This window comes from Magallana gigas, chromosome 3 (genome assembly GCF_963853765.1).
Source record: "Magallana gigas chromosome 3, xbMagGiga1.1, whole genome shotgun sequence".
Classification (NCBI taxonomy): domain Eukaryota; kingdom Metazoa; phylum Mollusca; class Bivalvia; order Ostreida; family Ostreidae; genus Magallana; species Magallana gigas.
In genome coordinates this window covers 37,362,789-37,389,136 of record NC_088855.1, presented here as the reverse complement: position 1 = coordinate 37,389,136, position 26,348 = coordinate 37,362,789, and the positions used below count along the sequence as shown (strand labels likewise).

The 26,348-nt window shown below is 33.1% G+C and overlaps 3 protein-coding genes across 4 annotated transcripts; 1 reads left to right on the top strand and 2 right to left on the bottom strand.

The window, feature by feature from the left end:
• Positions 1–79: 79 nt before the first annotated feature.
• On the bottom strand, positions 80–26,348 carry LOC136273862 (multidrug and toxin extrusion protein 2-like). The gene is made up of 7 exons (XM_066079569.1): positions 26,222–26,348; positions 25,983–26,084; positions 12,482–12,550; positions 12,257–12,305; positions 984–1,083; positions 856–898; positions 80–364 (listed from the first exon to the last, which is right to left on the bottom strand). The coding sequence occupies exons 1-7, from the start codon at positions 26,300–26,302 to the stop codon at positions 221–223; spliced, it is 588 nt and encodes a 195-aa protein (XP_065935641.1). The 5' UTR covers positions 26,303–26,348; the 3' UTR covers positions 80–220.
• On the top strand, positions 5,350–8,990 carry LOC136273860 (uncharacterized). 2 transcript variants are annotated; one of them, XM_066079564.1, is made up of 9 exons: positions 5,350–5,545; positions 5,965–6,068; positions 6,300–6,419; positions 6,527–6,603; positions 7,022–7,143; positions 7,291–7,436; positions 7,779–7,918; positions 8,188–8,394; positions 8,700–8,990. In XM_066079564.1, exons 1-9 carry the CDS (start codon positions 5,372–5,374, stop codon positions 8,918–8,920), a joined length of 1,311 nt encoding a protein of 436 aa, XP_065935636.1. In that variant the 5' UTR covers positions 5,350–5,371; the 3' UTR covers positions 8,921–8,990. The 2 variants fall into 2 exon arrangements, with proteins under 2 accessions (XP_065935636.1, XP_065935635.1); XM_066079563.1 differs by having other exon boundaries at positions 5,357–5,545; positions 7,022–7,139; positions 7,287–7,436.
• Positions 9,131–11,669, bottom strand: LOC117687878 (uncharacterized). The gene is made up of 5 exons (XM_034465220.2): positions 11,470–11,669; positions 11,126–11,263; positions 10,581–10,741; positions 10,256–10,368; positions 9,131–10,117 (listed from the first exon to the last, which is right to left on the bottom strand). Exons 1-5 carry the CDS (start codon positions 11,583–11,585, stop codon positions 9,449–9,451), a joined length of 1,197 nt encoding a protein of 398 aa, XP_034321111.2. The 5' UTR covers positions 11,586–11,669; the 3' UTR covers positions 9,131–9,448.

Sequence of the window (26,348 nt, the reverse complement as noted above, 5' to 3'; positions counted from 1 at the left end):
GTCAAGTTCATTTTTATGTTGGAAACTGATTTTTATACTTTAAAATTAAAAAAAAAATATTTATTTTAAAAATGTGAACTGTGTTTCCATAATATTCCTGACATACAGTATTTAATAACACAAACACATAAAACCCATTTATTATCACCAATAAAGAAAAGACCCAAATAAAACATATTTACATTCAGTATTTGTGAATCCCCCTCAAAAGAATGCAGCGTTAAACTGTAGTACTGGTAAAACGGCCACATTTTGTCATAATCAAATATGAATTAGATAAATGTGTAATAAAAAGTGTCATGAAAATTTTAATATCGACCTGTACTTGGATAAATTTGGACAGGAGTAGTATCAGTCCATATCCCTAAAAAAAAGTGTGTACCCGTAAAAGGATTGTTTATATTAGATGCATATTATACTCTCGATGTGATGCATCACCCGTTATGTATAGGAAGAATTTCGTCATTGGTTTTATTAAATCACATGACATTCTTATAACAATGATAGGTGTAAGGTGCAGATATTCATCATTTTATTGACAAAAAAGTTTTATTATATTTTATCAATTTTTTTAATTCAAATCTTTTCGATTCTCTTACATATTTTTAAAATGTTTCTTTATTTTCACAGTATCCTATACATGATTAAGGAACACTTCTGTTTTCTTCTTAATGAAAATATCATGTGCTTTATCCTCCAATCAGGAAGCTTTTTTAATAATTATAGTTTAATATACATATATCAAAAGACTAAAAAAGCTTTTCACATCAAGTACCGTACAGTGAAAATTATAATTAATGGAATAAAAGTTAGTTAATTGAATAAATCAATTATTGGTATAAAAGATTGTCTTACTGGTAAACCTGTCATTAATATAGTCGCATATTCTCCTGCAACCCTAAAAGAAAAATCAAATAGATGTCTTATGTAAAATATTTTTGAAAAATCAAATGGAAGAGTAATTTCTTTGAATATTTTTTTACCTTGCAACTTCTTCATCTTGTCCAACTACTCGACAAATTAAACCAGCATTCAAGAGTATCGCACAACATGGGAAACAGCATAGAAGCATAATCAATGTACCTAAAACAGGTTGTTTTTAAATCTAGTGGAAATAAAATCACGTAAAAATGTATCAACGAAGATTAGGTCTTAATTAATATAATAATGTGTTGATAAATTGAGAAAACTATTGAATGAAAAAAAAAATTGTCATAATAAAGTAAAAAAAATAATACCCTTTATTACTATGTATTACTAAATAGTATGAAAAATAATTTGTATATAAGAAAAGAATTGACATTTGGGCCGATATTGGTTTCTGTCTTTACAAAAAATAATATCCACTTTCGTTCCACTTCTTGATTTTTTGCCATGCACAGTAAACTCTTAAGTTCTAATTCTCATAATGTATAGTGATTGAAAAATGTTTTACAGTCGTTGTCAAAACAGTATGAGTTATGGACGCTTTTTATTACTTTATTATCTTTGAATTGTATTTACAATTTTCTTTCTATAGTACGATACATGCATCTCATAAGCGTTTATTTACAACCAGAAATAACTCTCGACAGTTACGCGATTTGAAAGGTTTTTCTCTCTTTTTTTATTCTATTGAAACACATATCCTTTTAAAAATAGGGAATGTTTTATTTTACTTCATTCCAATATTGGATCATAATTCCAAGTATCAAGTTTTCACATATAACATGTCCACAATAACGTTAAAATCAGGTATTTATATTTCTTGCATCTTATTCAGTTCTGTTCATTATATTTAAAAATTTATGAAACATATCCATATCAACAAGAAGAACACATTCTTTTGCTTTAATCGGAAGCAATGTTTTTTTTAATTTAAACTTACTAATTTCAGAACGACTGACAAGCAAGTTCTTATATTAATGTTTTGTTTGTACGGATGTTTTAATAAGTTAATCTGTGATGTCATTTTGATTGACTTTAAAATGAACAATCCTGTATAAAAAAAAAACTATAAATGTGTTTATACTAACCGATAATTGTGAAAAAGAAAAACAATGCCAACAGATGAAATTGTACAAACCGATAATTGTGAAAAAGAAAAACAATGCCAACATATGAAATCGAATCAGGATGCAAAAGAACCCTTTAGATATGCGGTAAGTTACATCGATTTAACCATCTGAGCTGTCAAAGCATACAGATCTAACGCGTGTATATCAATGAATATACTTATGGAAGTTTTTTTTTTAAAAAATGTAGGCAAATTTTAACCTTAGGACAGTGTGGTTCTAAAAATTCTTTTTTTTAATTATTTATTTTATTTCTTAGATCAAAACCTAAAAAGATATCTTACCTTTTTAAGGACAAGCCAAAGTAAAGAGGAATAATTATCAGGGCTCATTTTTTGACGTAGAGTAATGACCCATTCCCCAACTGTAGAATAATTGGATTATTTTCAACAAATTAAAAACGACCTAGGGGTCATTTTTCTTCACGTTCAACATGAAGAAAACTGACCCTTTAGAAAAATGACCCCTGCTATAAACAAATATGAATTATGGGTTACCGCATGTATCAAAAACTCTCAATCGAAGAATGACCTATATTTTTGTTAAAGAGACTAAATAGAAAGCAGGCGTAGTATTATGAAAACTGCTTAATTACATTTCTTGGGAGACTTTGTTTTTACGTTAATTTTGTTTTTTAATACGTATTAAATTTACATTGATATTCTAAACATTTGTTGCACATAATTAATGTTGTATTTCCTTATCACGAATGAAATTAATTTTTTTTTCAGAGCAATTGTGAACAGAGTACCTGACTATCTAGATTGGTGATGTAAATTAAAAAAATATATGTTATCTCTTTAAAGTTGATAAAGTAAAAGGAATGGCATTTACATGTATTTCTCATTATATATTTTATTTTTTGTGTATACAAAGTTTTCATTACAGTTTCATGTAAAAGTAAATACAGTACATCTGTGATCACCGTGTAGAAACGGACTGAAGAATAGTGTGTTATTTAACACATGGAGTCCTTAAGGAGGTTGTGTGGTGAACAAATTAACATCAGATCTGCCTTAAACTTTAACATAAGATATATATGTCCACATACTAACATTGATAAAGAAAAAGTTCAATTACTTAGCTTTACAAATTGATCTGTTTCTTTTATCTTAAAACAACGCTTTTCTTTAGAAGAGATATATGCCGCCTAAAAATGCCCACGACCGTCAGGTCCTCTTAAATTTTTTTTGTAATGTGATTTCACAAAACAGAGACCAATGTCGATTTTAGATTATTTTATGTGATTTTTTTCAATTGAATTCGAATTTATAAGTGAAACAGAAAAAAGTATTTTACAGCTGAAAATATAATAGATGGATCATTCTAGTAATTTCAATGTGTTCTCATTCGTAATAATGATATTCGTGTTACTCGTTGTAATGAGAATTGCAGTTCGTTGTATTTTGTCAGTACCTTACGATGGCTTCTATAGAATCCGTTAGCAGCCACCGTAGTACATGTTATAACGAGAGGGTACCTTTTTCTTCTTAAATATGCAAACTCTCTCATTTGAAGATTATTTGAATGTGCAAGTAAGTAATAATTTCTGTTTCTTTCTGTGTACTACAATAAAAATTATAATACTGTAGAGACCATTTTAGATATTCAAAGCAAATAAAAGATAGTGAAAAACTAAAATTATTGTACAGGGGTCACTTTTCTTCGTGTAAAATGAGCTCATTTTTATGAAAATAATAATAATTCTTCAGGTAAAAGCGTCATTTTTCTACGTAGAATAATGACCGGGGATCATTATTCTTTATCGTAAAATGACCTCTAGTTATTATTCTACGGGGGTCATTATTCTGCTTTACACCTGCCCTGATGGATTTCTAGGCCAAAATTCATGCTGAAATAGACCGTTTCACTGCAATTACAAGCGCAATTAGCTAGGTTCTTAATGAAAATTCGAAAATTTTTAGAAATATGAACACTAAAAAAGATCAAATGAAATTTGATTTTTAAAATAGGCTTTCTCCGGGAAATCTACCTCACCTAAAGGTCAATTCTTCTATTATATACAAGTGAATCTTATTCTAGAGGTACAAAAAAAAAATCAGCGTGAATATCCTGTTTGACAAAAATAAATACCAAGTGGATTTTTGGATTCTGAGCTCTGTGGTCAGATCTGGGAGTTTTTATTAGTATCGTGTCTACTCAGCTTGTTGCTATTATGGGATGTTTAATTTATTGCAGGGTATTTGAAAAAAGAGTGTGATTAATTTTATATTTGTTTGAGTTGAACTTTCAAATAGTAATTTCATTGATACAATTACTAATGCAAGTTTATTTACTGGCTACAAAGAAAAAATGTTTTAACGAGGCCGAGTACAGAACGAGTACGCACGCTTTCGCGCATCGTTTCATTTGTATTGCAACGTCATCTTTTCATCTTTTTGCTTTGTTGACACCATGGCGTGATAGTTTCAACTGCAGATATTCAGCGAAATTTGTTGAAAATAGCTCGTTTGGTGCGTAAAATTGATATTAAATCGTTGAATAACATAAATGTCTCGAAGTATACGCTATATTTGGTTTCGGGTTGAAAACGTGAAAAGGGTTCAGCAAGCCTAGCCCTCTGTTACGTTTTCTTAACCCGCCTAAATAAAGCTTAATTCATATATTTCAAAACAGTAACCATGTATTTTATATTAATGAACCTTAGTATGTGATGTTATATATTTATTTATTACTAAAATATGTCTGAATATTTTAATAATACTATAAAGATCACCATTTTCGTCTATGTCAAATAAAAAATAGCCATTATCTGACAAACTTTGAAATTGGGCATACAAAAAAAACAATTTGATAAGACCCCTGGAACAAACCAGGAGGTAAAAGGGTTTTTTATTTGACCATTTGATCTATTTTAGCAATAACTTCAATATGTAGAACAGAAAAAAAAATCCATAGGGCAGAAATGTAAAAAAAAAAAGTAAAAAAAATGTGCAAAATTAATACATTTTAAGCAAAATCCCATATATATATATATATATATATATATATATATATATATATATATATATATATATATATATATATATATATATATATATATATATATATATATATATATATAGGTCTCCTAACAAAGACCAACCAAGGGCAAAATTTCAGAGTTTTAGAGAGACGTCAGTTTTCTTTCACAGTAATATAGGGAGAAGTTTGCGAACTCAATCAAATTTCTACGATTTAAGTTATATGTATTCATACATTTTATACATGAAATGTTTTGTAATAGGGTCTGTAAGTCTCGTCAGCTGACCAACGAGATTTGACGAGATTATTAACTTCCGGGTACCTCGAGCGATATGGCGTTATCGATACTGTATTGGGCAAACTATGTTGAGGGTTTAACAAAGATTAAAAGGAAAAGTGAAGCTGCAGTTGAGTCTCAGAGGGTTCTCCGTTTCGCGTTTGACGAGTTGCGTGTCATTACTGCCAATGTTCAAGCATCAATGAGGGACACATCATACAAAGTTCAGGTGCGTTGTTGATTTGTTACTCACGTATAGGCTTATTCTCTTTTGAGAAGTGGCCATGGACAGGCATAGCCTACATCTTAAAAGAGAATTAGTATAGGCTTTAACATATCTTTTACTCTTTTGATAAAAAAAATCATTAACATTTCGAAAGATTGCTCCTTAAATGATGTAATCATACTTGAAAACAAAACAAACCATTTTTCTAACGTTATCGTAAATGCATAAACAAATCTGCAAGCAAGCACAGACATACCTATATATCTGATTATTGGATAATTCTATTGTAGCACACGTGTATGATTAGATTGTGTGTATGAATTACAACAGATTGAGAAAGATTAAATTTTTCGTCTGTTGACAAGTGTAGGTACATGTACATGTATTGTATCTCTTTTTAATGTTATAATGCATTGCAATAGATATTCCTTGAATCTGAAGATAACGGTGTGGTGGAGTCATCATCATGCGAGTGTCCTATGGGGAGGTATAAGTGTCATCATGTGGCAGCAACTCTCCTTTATGGGCAAGTGTTCTGGTATATCAATATATTATTGTAAAATGTGGTTAATGTTTGAAAATCATTGGACAATCTGTTCACTTTTGATGTGTATTAGATGTCAACTCAAGTTAGTAAATAATGAGTGAAAATTCTTCAGATATCATTATAAAATGCAACATGCATTTCTCATAATTGCTGTATATTCAGTTGTTTTTCCATCAAATATTTTTTACCATAATTCTTTATAAATTGCAGATATAAGAAGGCAAGCAAAACCGACATAAAATGCAGTTGGTTAAAACATCCAAAGTCAGCACAGCCAAAGGTGACAACAACCATGGAGGAATTATTTCCACCAAAACAACCAGGATACAGGTACATTAGTTTTTTTTTATTTTCAAAGCAATGTTTCAACAAAAAATACTTGATTTAAGTAAAAATTGTGGATATTTATATATCTAATATCACACACACACTTATAGAGCCTTAAAACGTGTGGTGACGGATGAAGACCGATTATATTTTTATAATCAACTTAGCCAATTAGGCAGATTTACAGGTTCTCCCAGTTCATGTTCAATTTCTTCCCTTTTAATATGTTCTCACGTTGGATGTATTCATTGTCTTTTTTTTTTTTAAACTTGATTTGTTGGGGGGGGGGGGGTGTTGACTTTTTTTTTCTTTCAGATTTATCATTATAAGATACTTTTTGTACTTTGATATTAGTGTTATTTTTTGGTTGTATTAAGCCATGGCTGTTATAACAATTTACTAAAAATGAATCAGACAAGCATATTTGTATTGACACAAATGCTTGCAGTATATTTAATTTCAATATTTGTAATGTCAAATGTCAACGAACAAAAACCGAAGGTTCTTATTTAACAATATTCTCATAAGTTAATGCCAAGCAGAAACATGCACTTTGTGAATTTTATTTCAGACCAAAATATTTCTGATTTAATTTATTTGTACAGCAATGCACTGGATTCTGTCAAAAGAACCCACAACTGAAGATAGTCCTGTTGTCTTGATACAAGAACTATTTCAAAGTAAAGATTTCTTGGATGCTGAATGCAAGGAATCCTTTTTAAGGCATGTTTAAACCTAATATTTTGACAGCACTTTTATATTGCACTGTATCAATAATATTCTAATCAAGCCCATGATACATATATCAGCTTTTTCCCTTAAATATATCTTCTAACAGAATCACTATCTAATTAAAAACCATGATTATAGGGAGAAGCTTTCAATGTCCCCAGAGCAAATTATCCAGACTGCATGGACCACAATAGGGCAGAGGGAAAATACCTTGTGGGCCAAAGTTCGCAAGCTGCGTTTCACAGCATCCAATTTTGGACAAATTGTTACAGCTGTTCGAAAAAACAGGTATGATTTTCAACAAACCTCATTAGTAAAGATGCATTATTAAATATTTAAAGATACTTAGTTTAAAGATATCAGTTTTTCTGAATTTTTAAAATCACACACTATTGAGAATATGATGTAAATTCTTCAACAGTAGCCCTGAACATATTTGAAAAAGCCATTTATCTTACTTCGATGATTTCTTCATTTTAATGATCTACTTGAAAAAAATAAAAATAAAATTGACACAATATTGTGCTATTCAATAAATGATAAAACTACAGTAGCTTTATTTTATTTTAGAGTATGTTTTTTAAAATAACAAGATTTAGATCATTTCAAAATCCTTTCAAAATATTTTAGGTTAAACATGTCCTTGAAAAAAAGACTACTGAGTGCATACAACTTGGAAAAAAGAGCACCAATCCAATGGGGACTTGCCCATGAGAAGACTGCAATACAAGAATACTGCAAGGTCTTTGAAGTGAATGTTCTAGAGACAGGTAAGTTTTTTTTAAGGATTTAATAGTTTATTGAGTTTGTTTGAAATTGTCATTATATTTGTGCAATTATAAATTGTTAAAAAATATGTTAAAACATTATTTACCATTAATTCTAGATAACTTAATTATTGACAACAATCCCCGCCTTTATATGTTTAAGACACATCATCTGAAAGTACTAAAAACTAAATACAGCACTGCATGCATTGTTCCCAAACACACACAATTCCTTTAATAATTTGAATAACCATTATTAAATATTGTTGTAGGAATTTGGCTTCATGAGTCTGGGCTACTTGGAGCCTCTCCAGATGGCTTTGTTCAAGGAAATCCAAAGAACATCACTGAACGAGTCCATCAACAAGAAAAGAACTCAACATTGCTGTCACCTGACATTGTTGAGGTGAAATGTCCATTTTCCGCCAGATCAATGACAATCAAAGAAGCTTGTTCAAATGTGAAGGATTTCTTTCTTGGTAAGCTAGCTAAAAAACCTATAAATTTATATTGTATGGGGATTTAATCTTGAATTGTGCACATTTATTAATAAATATATTGTAATACAAATGTACTTATATGAAAATATACATGTATGTGTCCTATTTGAGCTTTATTGAAGATTCATTGATGAAATATTATCAAAAATGTTCATGGTAACATTTCAATAACTTGCACTTCATTCTGAATATTGAAGTACTTTTATGACTAAACCTCTTATTAACATGCTGTCACTGCTATTCTACATGTAACTAATATATGAAATGACACTTCCCATTTCTAGATTGTAATCCAAGTGATAATTCACTTCACCTCAGAACACAACATGATTATTGGCACCAGATCCAAGGACAGTTGTACCTGACAGGAACACAGTGCTGTGACTTAGTAGTGTGGACTCAGGCAGACATTCAAGTTGTTCGTATCGAGAAAGATGCATCATGGTCATCAAACATCTTGAACATGATCGAGTTTTATTATAAAGTGTTTCTGCCAAGTTTATGATTCATTTTGTCTGTTATTCTTTGTCTGCATGTCTGTGGTATAATAAATAAATAAAATAAATGAGAAAATGGTTCAGTAACTTTTGTTAATCAAACCACAAGCCACGATACAGAGTTTGCATAGTTTTTTTCTTATGACATGATGTACATATTGGCTTTTGTTTGCGACGATGCTATACCAATAGAATTAATTAAACAAAGAATCTTAACTTTATTATCTCACATGTACATATGCATAGAAAATATAGTACACTGTGTTAACTAGAGGGTTGCAAATTCTAGATATGCATTTATTAACATAAGCATTGACCTACTGAATAGGTTCTTCAATGTCATACTTTTCTGCAATCTCTTTCAAAAGGGGAGCCTGTAAATTAACAAGGGCCACACAAAGTTGAAATATTTTAGTGGATAGGTGTCTATACTGTGACGGAATATGGCTCAGAATTTCAAAGTTCTTTATTCTTTCATTTGCCCGCTCCACATGGATTCTGCTTCTGCCTATTTTATAGCACAGTTGAGCTTCTTCCTAAGTGAAATGTGATTTGCTAGTGAGGAAAGGCGGGATATTTAGGGTGACACCATTTGGAAGTTTGTCAAAAATGTTGAATCCTTTGTCAGCCAGGATCATATCACCAGCTTGCAGCTTCTCTAATATGCCACAATGGTCCACTATTGCGGAGTCTGAGGTTGATCCAGGATAAAGATCGGAACAGAACACAAGAGCAGCATTAGGTGCAACACAAGTTAAAGCCTTTACTGTGTGGCGACTCTTGTAGTTACTGTATGCCAGTGACTGGCTATTCATATCTGTTGGGATGTCTTGTGTCACTTCTGTGGCGTCCATTGCAATTCTAGCCAATGAAAATTCTTCAAATGACTTTGGCATGGATCCTTGGCATTTCAGTTGACTTGGTATTCCGACAGCTTTCATGACCCCTTCAAACAAAATTTCATGCAGGGCATGCACAAATGTGTTGATAATATTGGACACAGTAGCACGACTAGTGTTGAACCTCTCTGCTAAATCAAGGTCCCTGCAGTTGAGTCGTAACTTCATTAATGTCATCAACAACTGATCGCTGACACTAAAGTTCACCACAGTCAAACCACCATAATAATTGAACGGGCCCATTCTCTCCACGAGGTTCTCCAAAATGTAAAAGGTATCTGCAGAAAATGATGTATACAGCAGCATCTGTACAAAAAGAAACCAACAACAACAATCACATTTATGTTATTAAAATACTGTTGAATAAAGTTTTCAAATATGCAAGCCAATAAGGAAATCTTTATACATGTACTGCAAAAATCTATAGTTTTCATTGTAACATACCTTTTCAGGGTCATTAATTATGTTCCCAATTGTCATGGACGGTTTTTTAAGCTTCAGCATGTTAATTTCTTGCTGCAACTTTACTAATTCCTCTTCCATATGTTTAAGGGATGCTGGAAGAATAACAACTGTTTACAATATATAAAGTCCCTAGTATACATGTTTATAAATATACAAACACATAGAAACACTTTGCTTGGAAGCATAAAAACACCGATAAAGGAGTATCACATTTTCTGTTTAATGTAAAAGTACTTGACGTATATATACATTGTACATGCATTTGTATCTGGTTGTGATAACACATTTTACACTATGTCGGTACCTTTATTATGTTGAGGACTTGAAGTTGCATACTCGTGATCATGAAGTACAGTTATGCTGTCTGGTACAGTAATATTGGAATTGGCCTCAACTTCAGCCTCAGCTCCCACATCTATGTTTGAAGCAGATATTTCCTCTACAGCAGGTTTCATAATTTTGCGTCTATGAAGAAATAAGAGACTAGCATATTACATGATCTGCCTTTTCACTTGATGCTGCTATAGTATTGCATTTTCTTCTTGTGAATTTTCAGTAAAATATTTTTTTAATGCACGCACCAGTATGTAAAATGAATGTTCAATCAGATCATTATAAACATACAATATTCATGTGCATATTCATTGTAGATGGATAACCTGCATGTACTTAAATCTGACATTATATCTTCACATTTATCTTTTGCATTACAGTTTACATGTAAACATGTTTTATAAATACATATTATATATGATAACACAATCTGTCTCCTAAATGTAATCATACATGTATGTAGTATAACTGGTAATGAAATATTTGTATTTTGTGGAACTGCGGATTTTCTGATACCTTTTTGGTATGGCTACATCTGGAAAACATCCAAAGTTTTTACTATAACTGAATATAGTTGGTCCATTCTCTTTCTTGCCATCGAGAAAATGGCAGCTGCAAATCCTGTCATTTGGATTATAATCTCTGTCTGCTCTCCTAAAATTACGTGTTTTAACGATAAGTAAAATGTTTAGGCTCAAGTATTCTTAATTGTGCATTAAACTCAAATGAAATCTTTAATCAATCATTTATTTAAACCTTTTAATCAATTTAATAGGGTTTTTTTGTTCGGTAGTTTTGACCTGTTGACGTCTGCAACTCTCTTTGACTTTTCAGATATATATTTTGTTATGATTACTTACCTACATCGTTCAACCCATCGTTTCCTTTCCCTGACGTCGGTCGGAAATCGGTATAAATTGCATTGCAACTTTTTACCGGTCTTGTGTGTGCAACCGATGGCAAAACAATATACCATATTATTTCTCTATTTGTTTACCGAGTAGAGGTACCCGGAAGTGGTAAAGCGAAAGTGAAACCAAACGAGACTTACAGACCCTATTGTTTTTGCTAAATGACAAATAAAATCAGCCTATGTACTTCTTTATATTTTGAAGATATTAGTTTAACCCTTTGACCCAATTATAACTGTCAATTAGTGGATAAATATATGTAAACAAATGGTTTTATAATTATTTTAGCATTAAATTGACATAGTTATAAACTTATTACAAGTTACCAATTAATTGTAATATCAGCTCCAAAAGTTAAAATCATTGGTTGTAATTTTTAATGCACAGTATGTGCTTGAATGACATAAGTATTTATAACCTCTGAAGACAAGAAAGTCGCCAGTTGTTAAATACAAAAGGCCGGGTTTGTCATTCGAGAAAATGTCTTGTAAATAATCATCATTTTGTTGTCTTTGTGGTTACTTTAATCGATCGTGAAATCATAATACAGGGTGACTTTTAAAAGTTCTCGTCTGGAGTAATTATGGCGAAATTTATATATATATATATATATATATATATATATATATATATATATATATATATATATATATATATATATATATATATATATATATATATATATATATATATATAATGAAAACGTTTTTATTTATAAAGAATTGTACAGATGTACCTCTTTGTAGGACAACACCTAATTCTTCCCTGTTACCACTCCCTTGAATCTGAAATTTACAGCAAGTGTTGACGGCGGCAATATTGACTTCAACATAGAAACTTCCTTTATCATAACTCTACACAATTTTTAAACTTGTCACTTTGAATACTCACATAATTTAAATTCATTTGTTACTCTTCCTGTTATATGATCTTTACGTTAATAAAAAAAATACCGATTAACCTGTGAGAATAAAGTATCAGCCGCCGAAGACAGTCCTGCAAGCACAGCAAAGCCAAGAGCAGACACGATCTGTCAGCAAAAGAAGATAAAAATTTGTGTAAAGGTGGGATTGTGGTGACCTTTCGTTTTATTTTACTTTAAAACAATATGGTCTTATATTATAGAAATTTGTTATTTATTTAAATGATAAATCTAATTCAAAGAGTCACGAATATTTCTCCATTCCCACTAATTTTGTTTAGAATTACTTTGTTACTTCTACATTCTGTTCATCTTAAACAATATTTCTTATCATCTCATCTTAAAGCTTTACGCGCTATAACTTGCGTCAATTTTGAATAACGGGGAAATTGTATGTGTTTGATTACTAATAAAAATTACCTTTATGCTGTTAATTATAATGCTCAATTCGATCATGTAACAAATATATCAAATATTAAACAATAAAAAATATTTATTTTCCTGCCAGGAAAGTAATGCCTCCTCGTGAATAGTTATCTATCACGTGATATCGACAGCTAAATTTAGTCTATCATACCGAAACTGGTGAAGGGTCAACATCTTCATAATTGTGATAGTTTCACAAAGGGAAAGGATATTTCAGTAAAGCATAAATTTGTCCGATATACGAGTACAAACAAAAGAAAAAAATACAAGCATGTGAGTAGATATGAATACTTCCTTCAAAAATATGACGTAGACCTGTGTTTTCCCCCTATGTGCTATTTATAGATCCTATAAGTGTTAATGCAGATGTAAGGGTATCGTGAATGACAAACGTATTTTACTCATTACATGTATGTATTTCAAATTAATAACTGTTAAGCATATAAAAAATCAAGTTGGATATTCAATTAGGCAAACAATAACGACCACCTAGTTCTCCACGGACATGCGCAATGAGGTTTGGTTCGCTCTTCCTTCTTCAATATTCATGAAAAGGTATATTTTCCTGGCAGGAAAATAAACAATCAAAAATCTTTATCTTTGTAACGAGATGGAATTCACCATTGTAATTTACAGATTAAGGATAACTTTTATAGGTAGACAAACACATGCGTTTTCACTATCATTAAAATTGACGTAAATTATAGCGTGTATAGTTTTAACCAGCTATTGTAACGATTTTCAAGAGAAAATTTTTTTTTTAAATTAATCTCAAAAATAAAAGAAAAAAATATTAGATTCAATGAGTCAGTCTTTTCTTCGATTTTGAAACGACTAGATCCATTCAGGGAACTATAACACTTCATATAAGGCATTCTTCCGAGAATTGTGGGGAAATATTTCAAATTTTGATCAGTTTGATCACTAAGACCTGTTAATATACATGTATATAATTTTCACAGAAATGCTTTCCAAAATATATATTTTTAGATATTTTTGTATTAAATTATGCCTAAAAGAACAGAGCAATGCCTTTTGTAATCATTTAGAAATGCACAGCTGCAGACATAAATTGCAAATTTAAATTTCTGAAAAAAGTTGATAATTGCCACTCTACCACCACTGTTGAGAAACATGTTGAAGCTTGCCCATTTAAGTTGTAGCTTTGGTTTACATAAATACAACAGTGGGGCTTCCAAACAACTAGCTAGGCCCCAAATACAACATTTTAATGTGTTGTCCCCAACGGGCAAGTATCATTCTTGGTAAAACTACACTCATGGTACCAACACAATGCTAAACAGAAACTTTATTTTACCTTATAAAACCCAATACAGAAATGTTTATTTACATTTGGCACAATTGCAACCAAATTAGTTGTTTAGTTGTAATTTTTGATTTGAGACGTTTACTTGATACGTGTGTCATTTTATTACTAAATATATGTGTCAAACTTCGTGCAAGAAATTATTAAATGATTAATGAATGAATAGTGTCTCAATAAATTTCCAAGATAGATGCATTGCGGCAAATGATAGGATCTTTTGAACAAAATGATATGGCGGTAGTGAATGTTTAGATTAACCTATTGATTACAATGATAACAGAAATAGTTTGATACACGTAGAACAAAAGCAATGATAGTACCCATTTACTAATTATTTCATCATATTCTGTCCCAAGATACTCTTAATTTATGTTTTGCTTAATTATTTCATTTCTGTAAATAATAGAGTTTAAACGATGTTTATTCATTAATAGGAGGAATTCTGAAAATTTCCATTGAAAACGCCTCCTCTAGCTGATCAGGTTTTAATAGACAGCTTAAAATTCAAGAGGCCTTGACGGTCACCTGAGCTCCATAGCCATTATATTGACCTATCAGACCTATCAGAGAGTTTCATTTTGGTATTTTTAAGTTCATTTTTAGAGCATAAACCCTAATTCGAATTGAATGTTTGAAAAACATTTACTAGTGAAAGAGGGGGAGGGGGTGGGGTAAGAGGAATCTCAGATTATATATACTCTAGCTCCAAGTGCCAAAAATTGTAAACCTTTGATGAAAAGAGAGTTGCAGACCTTTATAGGGGCATGGTCACAATTTTTCCCTAAATTATTTTTCCGATTTTAATATTTACAATGCTTCAAAAAGGCATTTTTAATAGGCAACTGAAATTTGAGTGTCATTTGTTGAGTTATAAGCGAGTTAAAGAGCTTCAAATTCTTCATTATGTAAACAAAGAGTTTGTTTGAATTTTGAACGTTGAAATAAAAAGTTCAATTTTAAACATAAAACGAATGTATTAAACGTTTGGAACTGTTTATATATGCTTAAAATACATAAAAAGAAAGACAAATAAGCTGGAAAAAGATTTTTTTTCCTGGTATATTGAACATATGTAAACAAAAACAGGGCACGAGCCTTGTTTACATGACAGAGAACTGTGAGCCCTGTATTTTGCTTATAACTCCACGAGTGACTCTCAAATTTTATTTGATCATAAGAAATGGATTTCTAACGCATTGTTAATAATAACAAACATAAACATAGAATTTGACCATAATCATGACCATGCCCTTTAAATAGTCAATATTAAGTTTTGTTTATGAAGCACACAAAAAATAAATATCATAAGAAAATATCATAAAAATATATTTTACTAAGTGCCACACTAGCCCTTGCATTCATGTGGCCACTGAAGTCCTGACCGAAGGGGAAACGAGTTTCACAATTTAGGTAGAGTATTTCGTTAATATTATAACAATTCAATAAGTTATCTTCTTCTGCAGTCGATGAAGAGAGAATGGTTTTTTAAGATCAAATATTATTTGACTTTATATGCATAATGACCACACCCATGGCCTGAGCCCCTGGCCCTGTGTCTGTGAATATTATAATTAAAGGGTACTTGCAGTGCCGGTCAATTTTTGATATAATGGAGAACATCATCCTTAAAATTTTACAGCGATCGAATAAGTAGTTTTTTTAAAAGATATTTGGGGAAAACCCGTTTTCACACCTGAACGAGTTTTGAATCAAGCATATTTGGAGCGGGATGAACTGTGACGTCACGGGGTCAACACCGCTATATGAGAAACAGGAATGTCGTATGAAAACTGTTCGTTTTCTTGCGTTGTTTAGTAGGGGAAAAGTACCCTTTCTGGACCAGTGTCCTCCCATAGAGTTACTATGGAGTATCCTCCTGGTATCCTCCCAGGGTGTGAGGATACCTATGACGTCATTTAATGAGTTTAATTAACAAATTGATTGATTATGAATTATCAATTAAAATCGAAAAAGGTATCAATTAATTCGATTAGTAATTAATAATTACATAATTTCGAATTGATAGGATTATGACGCAGTCAAGTCTGTAACGGAGATCCCCCACCCCCTATGACTGTAGACTACCCCCTGACTGTAGAGTAACCCCTGACTGTAGACTACCCCCTGACTGTGAACTACCCATTGAATGTAGACTTCATTGAATGTGACCTCTTTTGTTTTGATCAAGTCGCTCTGAAGCGAAACACAGGTGAACGCAATGTGTGTTGTTATGATTGATATCACCACAAATATTTATAGAGTACAGGTAAACTTGTCACGACAAGCATTGAGAGACAAGATTAAACTATAAATTGACGCCATGTTGGATTTTTTCCAAACATGCTTTTAATTAATTTCATTTTCAGACTGTTTATTTAAATTGAGCTTTATGATGATCAAGAATCCTCACAAGTGGATCGTAAACCCTTGGCTAGCAAATAGGAAGCTTAATTAAAAGCATTCCACTCATTTCACAGTGGTATAATTACAATGATTAAATGACAACAAATATGAGCAGTCTGTAAATAGTGTGTGAAATTTACATGTATTTCATAAATGTGATATGGCATACCATTCAAAACGTTAATCCAAAGTTACAAAGTTTTATTCATAATTGTCCTTAAAACTCATACAATGTGTGTCACACAAAAGAAAACATCAGACACACACTTATTCACGAACTATATGTAGTGAAGCGAGTGAATTCAAGCGAGACACCTGAAAAAAGCGTCTAATTTCAATAGCGGGTGATAAAGTCTGATGTAGTATAACAATTTTAGGGTTCAGTTTGTTCAATTATCCAATCAGATTTAAGATTTTATACAGTCACTCGTAAGGGTATAAAAAGACTGAAGATAATCAAATTCATCACTTTGTGGTGGACCGGACGGTCAGGTAAGTCACTCTTCTCTTCTTAAAATTAGACCAAAGAATAATCTAAATAAATTAATCTTATTTAGTAACGTTACGATAAATAAATTCTGTAAACTGTGGTTGTAAATTATAAAACTCTTGGTATACTTTCTTTTTTTTTATAAGGTTTGCTTTTTTATTGGGGGGGGGGGGGGGGTAATTAGTTTAGATAAATAACAGGGGCTTGTTTAAGTTTCATTTTAACAATTGCAAAACTATTGAATTGTTAATTTATATTTTGTAGAAACGGCCTTAAAGAGATATTCCTGTATCCAGCTCATGATTACAGAGACGACATACTCAGAAGTCTAAGTATTACACTCAAATATACATTCAAGTAATTAAAACATGCTGATATAAATATATATATATATATATATATAGAGAGAGAGAGAGAGAGAGAGAGAGAGAGAGAATATTAAATTTTGAAATCTGAGACATTGCTGCATATGAACACTGTGTACCGATATAGGGTGGTGTTACTAGCTCACAACGGACAGGAGAGCGTTAACGTAACATGTCCCCGTCATTATCGGGAAGACCTATCCGACTTACTTCATATGAACCTACTTCGGTGGGTGGAGCTCCGTTCCTGGTGACAGGAATGTTGATGGCCATGCAATTGTTTTGAAACTTCGGTTTCTTAATCAAATTTCAAGACTTTCTCTATATGTTTTATTCCATATCTCAAAACATTAAAAATAGTATTATAATTAAACTTTGATGTCTTAGACTTTGCTGTAAATGAATACGGTGTACCGACATAGGGCGGTGTTACTAGCTCACAACGGACAGGAGAGCGTTAACGTAACATGTCCCCGTCATTATTGGGAAGACCTGTCCGACTCAAGTTCATGTGTGTTTTCTTTGTTGAGCGGAGCTCCGTTCCTGGTAACAGAGATGTCGATGACCATACCTGCAGTTTTTTAATTAGACACCTTTTTTCCTTATTTAAGTAATCTTTTCCTACTCTATGGAATGTTCACATACATATTATAATACGTTCTTTCGTTATTACTTACAGATCAGCAATCCATTGTCTACAATGAAGTCCATCATTTGCAATGCATGTGGGGTATCATTTACGCACTCATCAAATATGTATCGACACTTAAGGTCTGCTCATAAAACTAGTGAGTACAGATGCACAACCTGTGGTATGCGATTCAGAAGGAAAGACAACTTCCAACGCCACATGAGGAGACAACATCCAATGATGTGTAATACTAATTCTTGTGCTGAGAATCTCGACTTTATTGTAGACAACGAGAACAACGTTGAACATTCAACAATGCCTCAAGCAAGTAATCAAACTGGAGGAGGCCAGACTGCCTATGAGACCAACGATTGCATTACAGAAGAGGAGGCCATAAATGGAAATCTAAAGGTCCACAATTTACCCGCTTTAGATAAGACAAAATTTGACCCCCTGCAATTCCTTCATTCCAAATATGACAATATTAAGAAAATTTTGAGAGCTGTATTGTTGAAAAGAAAAACTGTAAAATGGTATTTAACAATGCAAGCTCGATTCATAAAAGAGAAGAAAAATCAGACGGAAACGGCGGAGCCTCATTTTCATGGACATTGTCATGCTGCCTCAAAAGTCGAAGATTTGGAACAGAGTCTTCAAGATAGCAACAAAAAGATTATGACTTCATTTCTAGAGTACCAAAGACAGGGTAGCAATTGGACACTCGATAAAGTTATAGGTTTGACCCTGGATGTTGCTAAGTACAAACCCATACGAGGATCAAGTTTCATCCCACTGCCAATTAGATTAAGGGCCAAAAAAGCTGTTGTTAACGTCCAAAACAGTGACCAGAAATGCTTCCAGTGGGCTATCTTATCGGCACTGCATCCCTCGACCCACCATGTGGAGAGAGTTTCTAAATATGTCAAATATGCTGATGAGTTAGACTTTACAGGAATAGATTTCCCAATGCAACTGAAAAACATATCAAGATTTGAAAATCAAAATGACATAGCAGTTAACGTGTTTGGATATGAAAAAGGCAGCGTTTACCCATTACATTTGACAAAGAAACGGTTCATGCGTCATGTAGATTATATCTAACGGAAATAGATCCCATTTCTGTTGGATAAAAAATTTCAACCGTTTGATGAACGATGGTCAGCATGATAACCAAAAATTCTATTGCTGCTACTGTTTGCATGGTTTCACGAAAAAGAGACTACTTAACAATCACATATCCTACTGTCAAACCCACGGGGCTCAAAGAACAGAGATGCCAACGGAAGAAAACAAGTGGCTAAACTACTCCGATGTCTCCAAGCAACTTAAAGTACCTTTTGTGGTATATGCAGATTTTGAATGCATTGCTGAAGCAATTTCAACCTGTCAACCAGACGTTTGTAAATCGAGCACTACAAAACTAGCCAAACACATACCATCAGGTTTTACTTATAAAATTGTCGGACCAAATGATTCCCTAACCGATGATCACGTGACTTACCGTGGTGAAAATGTTGCTGAAACGTTTGTGCAACATATGTTACAGGTAGAAGATCAACTTATTAATATTTTGAGGGAGTCTAAACCGCTTAAGATGTTGAGAGAGGATGAAATATTATTTCAGAAAACTACACACTGTCATATTTGTCAGAAGAAACTTGAATCAGATCGAGTACGCGATCATTGTCATGTGACTGGAAAATTTCGAGGTGCCGCCCACAATGCCTGTAATCTGAATCTGAAACAAAAGGAACGGATTCCCGTTTTTTTTCACAACTTAACGGGATACGATTCTCATTTGATAATGCAAGCCATCGGAAAAATAAAACATAAGCATATAAGCTGCATTCCCCAAAACCATAAAAAGTATATATCGTTTTCAATGGGAAAATTAGATTTCGTTGATTCCTTTCAATTTTTGTCAACATCTTTAGAAAAGCTTGTGCACAACCTTGCAAAAGAAGGTGCAGATAAATTCAAGCTCCTCAAGCAGTACATCGAGCGGAAGTTTCCAAGATCAATCAAAGAAAAGCTGGAGTTACTCATGCGCAAGGGTGTTTATCCGTACAAGTACATGGATAGCAAAGAGAAATTCAACGAAACTTGTCTTCCAGATAGATCAGCATTTTTCAGCAGCATTAGTGACCAAAGCATATCACAATCGGATTATGACCATGCCAAGATTGTGTGGGAAATGTTTCAGATATCAAATATGGGCGAATATCACGATCTCTATATGGAAACTGACGTTATCCTGTTAGCCGACGTCTTTGAAAACTTTAGAGATCTTTGTCTTAACATTTATGGATTGGACCCTGCTCACTTTTATACCGCCCCAGGGCTAGCATGGCAAGCAGCGCTTAAAATGACAAAAGTCAATTTAGAGTTATTTACAGATCCTGACATGCACCTCTTTATTGAACGAGGACTAAGAGGGGGGATTTCGATGATATCTCAGAGATACGCGAAAGCAAACAACCCTTATTTAGATGATTATGACTCCAGTGAACGAAATAACTACCTTATATATCTGGATGCCAACAATTTATATGGATGGTCTATGAGTCAATCCTTGCCAACACATGGCTTTCGATGGCTTTCTGATGAAGATATCAGTGCATTTAATGTGCAAAATGTTGCAGAAAACTTTGAAGAAGGCTACATTTTGTCTGTAGACCTTTATTATCCAGCAGAATTGCATGACCTTCACAGTGACTACCCCTTGGCACCTGAATCATTGGAAGTCAAAGCAAGCATGCTATCACCCTATCAGCGACAACTCCTGAGAGATCTTAAGCTGGGAGAAACGTCTATGAGAAAACTAGTACCAAGTCCCAACAGCAAATCCGACTATGTTGTCCATTATAGAAATCTACAACTGTATCTAGCACTTGGTATGAAAATTACCAAGATTCATCAAGTGCTAGCTTTTCAACAGGATCCATGGCTGCGACAATGCATCGATTTTAACACTAATATGCGAAAAGCTGCTAAGAATGATTTTGAGAAAGATTTTTACAAACTGATGAATAATAGTGTATTTGGAAAGACAATGGAAAATCTCAGAAAACGAGTTGACATTCAACTCATCCACCGGGAACGAAGGCTCCTAAAAGTCACGGCAAAACCAGGATTTAAATTATTTAAAATATTCAACGATGATTTGGCATCAGTGGAACTCACAAAACAGAAACTTGTCTTGAATCGTCCTATTTATGTTGGATTTTCCATCTTAGAAATGTCAAAAGTACTCATGTATGATTTCCATTCCAACTACATCAAATCCACCTATGGAGAAAAGGCAAAGCTACTATTTACAGACACAGATTCCCTATGTTACAACATTATTACAAAAGACTTGTACAAGGACCTGGAGAAAGTCAAAATCCATTTTGATTTCAGCGATTACCCAACCGATCATTTTCTAAATGATACTACAAATAAAAAGGTCCGAGGGAAAATGAAAGATGAAACCATGTCAGTACCTATGACAGAGTTTGTAGGACTGAGACCAAAAATGTATAGTCTTACTTACGGACCAAGTGAAAAACGCACAGCAAAAGGTGTCAGCAAATCGGTGACACGATCAAAATTACGTCATTCGTCGTACAGAGAATGTTTATTTCAAAGAGAATCTCACATGGAAACTATGGTAACATTTAGATCGGACAAACACAAGATACACACCATTGCATTAAACAATACAACTCTTTCCCCCTTTGATGACAAAAGGTATATATTAAACGATGGAATTCACACCTTAGCTCATGGACATTGGAGAATTTCCCATAATGCAGCAGATATGACTATTTAAGGAGTGAAGTGATAATTTCTAGTCATTTCAGGCTCTGCAGTCGAGGTGTCAACATATCGATCATTATGAATCAATGTAAATTTTGCCTCAAATCTTATGTTTGGCCTCATGATTTACAGCGTCACTTGAAACTGAAACATCCAATGAAAGAAAAAGGACATACCACAAGTTCCAACCAACAACAGGAATCTACCATGTCAATTCAGCAGCAGCAGCAGCAAAAATTATACATCACTTCAAACAAACAACAGCAAGAAGGAGCTTATTCAACACAGCAAAGGATATATGAAACTTCACAAAATCAAAACCAGGAAAAACATCTCAAGCAGCAGCAAGAGCAGCAGCAGCAGCAGCAGAAATTTCAATTTACGCATCCATTTACTGCAAATGTGTCTGGACCTACCTCATGTGGAAAAACGTATTTTGTTAAATTACTATTGCAGAATTGTTTAACCAAAATTGACCCCCCACCAGAGCGAATAAATTGGCTTTATAAACGATGGCAACCTTTGTAAGACGTCATAAAGGACACGGTTTCCCCAAGCGTGGAATTCATTCGAGGAATACCAATGGATTAAGAAGAGGATTCTTTTTTAAATCCTCAAACAAGGAACTTGCTTATTTTGGATGATATGATGTCAACCGCTTCAAAGGATACCCGAATCAATGAATTGTTTACGGAAGGGAGCCATCACAGAAACCTTTCAGTCATTGCTATAAACCAGAACTTGTTCTATAATAAGGATCCAACCCAAAGACGAAATTGTCATTATCTAGTTCTGTTTAAAAATCCGATAGATAAACAACAGGTGATGACATTGGCTCGACAGATGTATCCTGATAACTCCCAGCATTTGATGAGGCATTTCAAAGAAGCAACAGAAAAACCTTTTCAATATCTTTTAATAGATTTAAAGCCGACAACACCTGAATCAATGCGCATGCGCACAGATATTTTCTCAGACACGCCTATAAAAGAACACAAACCAGAGGCAGCAAGTCATTTGCAAGTATATTCTGAAGAAGAAAGGACGCATTTAAATAGCTGTTGTGAAGTAAAGAGTCCAACTTTAGCAATCATGGATTCGTCTTTAGGTTCTGCAATGTCATCTTGTGATGATTGTGGACTTGTATTTGATAGTACACATGACCTCCAACGACATATCAAGAGATAGTGCCCAGAGAATGATAAACGCAAACGACAACTTTCTCTTGATTATTATGAGGAACCACCAAAAAAGAAGCAGCATATATTTCAGTCAGATGAATACGAAATGGACTATGAAGATGATTCTCCTAGTGCGTCAACAGAAGAGGACTACTTCAAAAGAATGAAAAGGAGAGCAAAGGCTGATAATGAGGATGCATGGTCTGAAAAGGTTAAAAAATATCGACAAGAGGGATTGTCTAAAAAAGAAGCAGAAGAAAAGGCAAATAAGAAAATGGAGGAGACCAATTTTATCTCATTTTTGAACCTTTATGGAAAAACTATTCTGAACATGTTAGACTTGAAAGAGGGGCAGATCCACGAGAAAGTAATGACTAATGTTGAAAAATTCCTTAAAAAGGGATATGAGAACTTACCAGCTGTTCGTATGGCTCTCAGAAAGTACAAACATCTGCTTGAGGAAATGATGTATTTATCAGATGATGAAGAAACGGATGATGAAGAAACGGATAGTGAAGATGAAGAGAATGATGACGTGGATTCTGAAGATGAAACAGGGGATGAAAGTGGGGAATGATTTTTCTATAAAACAGTGTGATATAGAACTGTTGATTCATTTTAGCGCTGCGGATTGCTGAGGAAACATGTCGTGGGAAAATTATTTACAAGAAATTTATTACAATCCCGAGAATGCTGGAAGTTTTTCGGGACCAGACAAATTGTTTCGGTATGTGAGAAAAGATGGTAAATATGTTATAAGTAAATATAAAATCAGAAAATGGTTGCAAAATCAAGAGGCTTACAGCTTACAAAGACCTCTACGGAGACGTTTTCAACGAAATAAAATTATGGTGACCGGCATAGATGACCAATGGTCTGCAGATCTTATGGACATGACCAAGTTTGCTAACTACAACGATGGATTTACATATATACTAGTCGTCATTGATGTCCTGTCAAAGTATTTGTGGATGCGGCCATTAAAAAACAAAAGAGGAGTTTCTGTTGCCAATGCATTGAGGGAAATTCTTTTAGAAGGTAGAGTGCCAAAACGAATACGAACTGATAAAGGACAGGAATTTCGAGCCAAGGAAGTTCAACAAGTTTTGAAAGTTCATAAAATAACCCATCTATATGCTCAGAATGAAACTAAAGCTGCGATAGCCGAGCGTGTTATAAAAACTATAAAAACAAGGATTTATCGTTTTATGACTTACCAACAGGGATATGAGTATATAAATAAACTTCAAACATTTGTCAAAAGTTACAATGCCACATATCACAGAACAATTGGTTTGGCACCTAAAAATGTTAACAATAAAAATGAAACAGCTGTATGGTGGAGAATGTATTGGCCAAAGGATCACACAAATGTTAAAAAGACAAAAACTCTAAGAAAACCATTTAGATTCAAAATTGGTGATTACGTTCGACTCACTCATCTTAGGAATCCATTTTCTCGAGAATATGATGAAAGGTGGACGGGTGAGGTATTTGTGATTTCTCAGAGGATTTTACGCGGTGGTTTGCCTGTCTACAGAGTACAGGATTTTGATAAGGATGCAATTAAAGGAACGTTCTATCAATCCGAACTTCAGAAAGTAGATGTAAAAGGTGATGACCTATGGAAAGTTGAAAAAGTTTTAAAGACAAGAGGAAAAGGAAGAAACAAACAATTTTTTGTCAAATGGTATCATTATCCAAAGAAATTTAATTCATGGATTAACGCATCTGATGTATCTAACCTATAAATAGAAGAGATTCCATTGTGAAAGAATATTATATAATCCAAAAATGAATAATGAACAGAAATCTGCCCATTCAAGCGTTGTAAGATATCGTATCCATCGGTAAAAAGGCGACAGGAATAGCAAATTTTAGAATCTTTTAATTAGAAATCTGACCGTAAGAAAATAATTACCGATACAAATTTCTAAATTAACAATAATTAAAATAACTAGATACGTCAAAACATCAGACCTATCAATCATTTTGGCTAAAAAATCGAATTTAATATGTATAGCTTTGTAAAGAAATTTCCCTCTTGTTGACCTCGTGACGTCACTTCTGCTGAAGCCTCATTATCGCCTAATACTGTTCTCTCTTGATTAGATTTCCCAAAGCAGGTAAAAATAGCCAATTTGAAGCGGCGTAACTCCGTTTTTTTGCAACGATTTCGTTGCGGTTTTTTGCATCAAAGTCTGGTAAATAAACTCTTTGACCTAAGTTTCTTAAGTGGGCTGCTGGTATCCTTTAAGGTGATGGTTTAATGGAAATCATAGCTAAGATTTTTTTCACATGCATATCGTGGAGAAGAAGATTTTATAATTTTAACAAATGATCACAATGTGTCCATATTTGTCCCACCCTAGGACCTGAACTCCAGGCCGAGAGGCTATGCATTTCCCAGTTTTAGAAAAGAGCTTCATGGACATCATAAACATGCATTCATTTTTTCCAACATATGTCGGATTAAAAAATATTTTTGTAAATGACTCAATGACACCCCCGGTTGTAACAGTCATAATTTTTCAGAATTTTATTTCTTTTTTAAATAGACAAATTGCCAATTGCAACAGGTCACTAAGGTGACATAAAGAAATTTTCATCGTAGCAGATATAAAAGTACCCGGGTGATAACGTTGGAAGATTGTGCGATTTGTCTCGAGTACTTCAGAATTGAGATAAGATGTAAACATCTACGTTTTTTTTTGTTAATATTAAATACTCTGGTTATAAATAGATGATATATAAATGAAGAAACCTTGGAGTTTTCCCCTTTTATCGACTGCAATTGTACTTCTTTATAAGGTTTGCGTATATTTGTCAAAATATATAAAACAAAATGACGGAAACCATAACCTAGGACAGGCTATAGATACTATTTTTTATTCATTTCTAAAGAAAAAAACCTACATTAAGGGATAGTGCAACGCCATCTCCTTCTTCTTTTCCTATGTGCCCGCAAAAACCCTGACTTACAAGGTCTGGAAGCATTGTAGTTAAATATTGCAAACTCTAGAAAAAATAAATGTACACTCGTTGATATTAAATATGCAAACAGATACATGTGACGAGGAATATTGCAAAAAATAGTTTTATGTTGTACTTTATATCCATTTAAAGAAATAGTTTATATCATATCGTATGCTTACCATTGGCCATGCCAATTTGACTAATTCAGTCAGTTCCTCTCTATACATCCCAACATCAACATCACTACACAGGTGCAACATTTTCCTAAATAAAGATTGAATCGAAATATGGTATAACGTCTGCAAA

Coding starts and splice junctions, on each gene's coding strand:
- LOC136273860 (XM_066079564.1), top strand. CDS start 5,372: ATGGCGTTATCGATACTGTATTGGGCAAACTATGTTGAGGGTTTAACA. Junction 5,546..5,964: donor ACACATCATACAAAGTTCAG/GTGCGTTGTTGA, acceptor GCATTGCAATAG/ATATTCCTTGAATCTGAAGA. Junction 7,919..8,187: donor AGTGAATGTTCTAGAGACAG/GTAAGTTTTTTT, acceptor ATATTGTTGTAG/GAATTTGGCTTCATGAGTCT.
- LOC117687878 (XM_034465220.2), bottom strand. CDS start 11,585: ATGGTATATTGTTTTGCCATCGGTTGCACACACAAGACCGGTAAAAAG. Junction 10,742..11,125: donor GATGTAGCCATACCAAAAAG/GTATCAGAAAAT, acceptor ATTTCTTCATAG/ACGCAAAATTATGAAACCTG. Junction 10,118..10,255: donor TAATTAATGACCCTGAAAAG/GTATGTTACAAT, acceptor CTTTTTGTACAG/ATGCTGCTGTATACATCATT.
- LOC136273862 (XM_066079569.1), bottom strand. CDS start 26,302: ATGTTGCACCTGTGTAGTGATGTTGATGTTGGGATGTATAGAGAGGAA. Junction 899..983: donor CAAGATGAAGAAGTTGCAAG/GTAAAAAAATAT, acceptor TTTTTCTTTTAG/GGTTGCAGGAGAATATGCGA. Junction 365..855: donor TATTAATGACAGGTTTACCA/GTAAGACAATCT, acceptor ACTTTTTTTTAG/GGATATGGACTGATACTACT.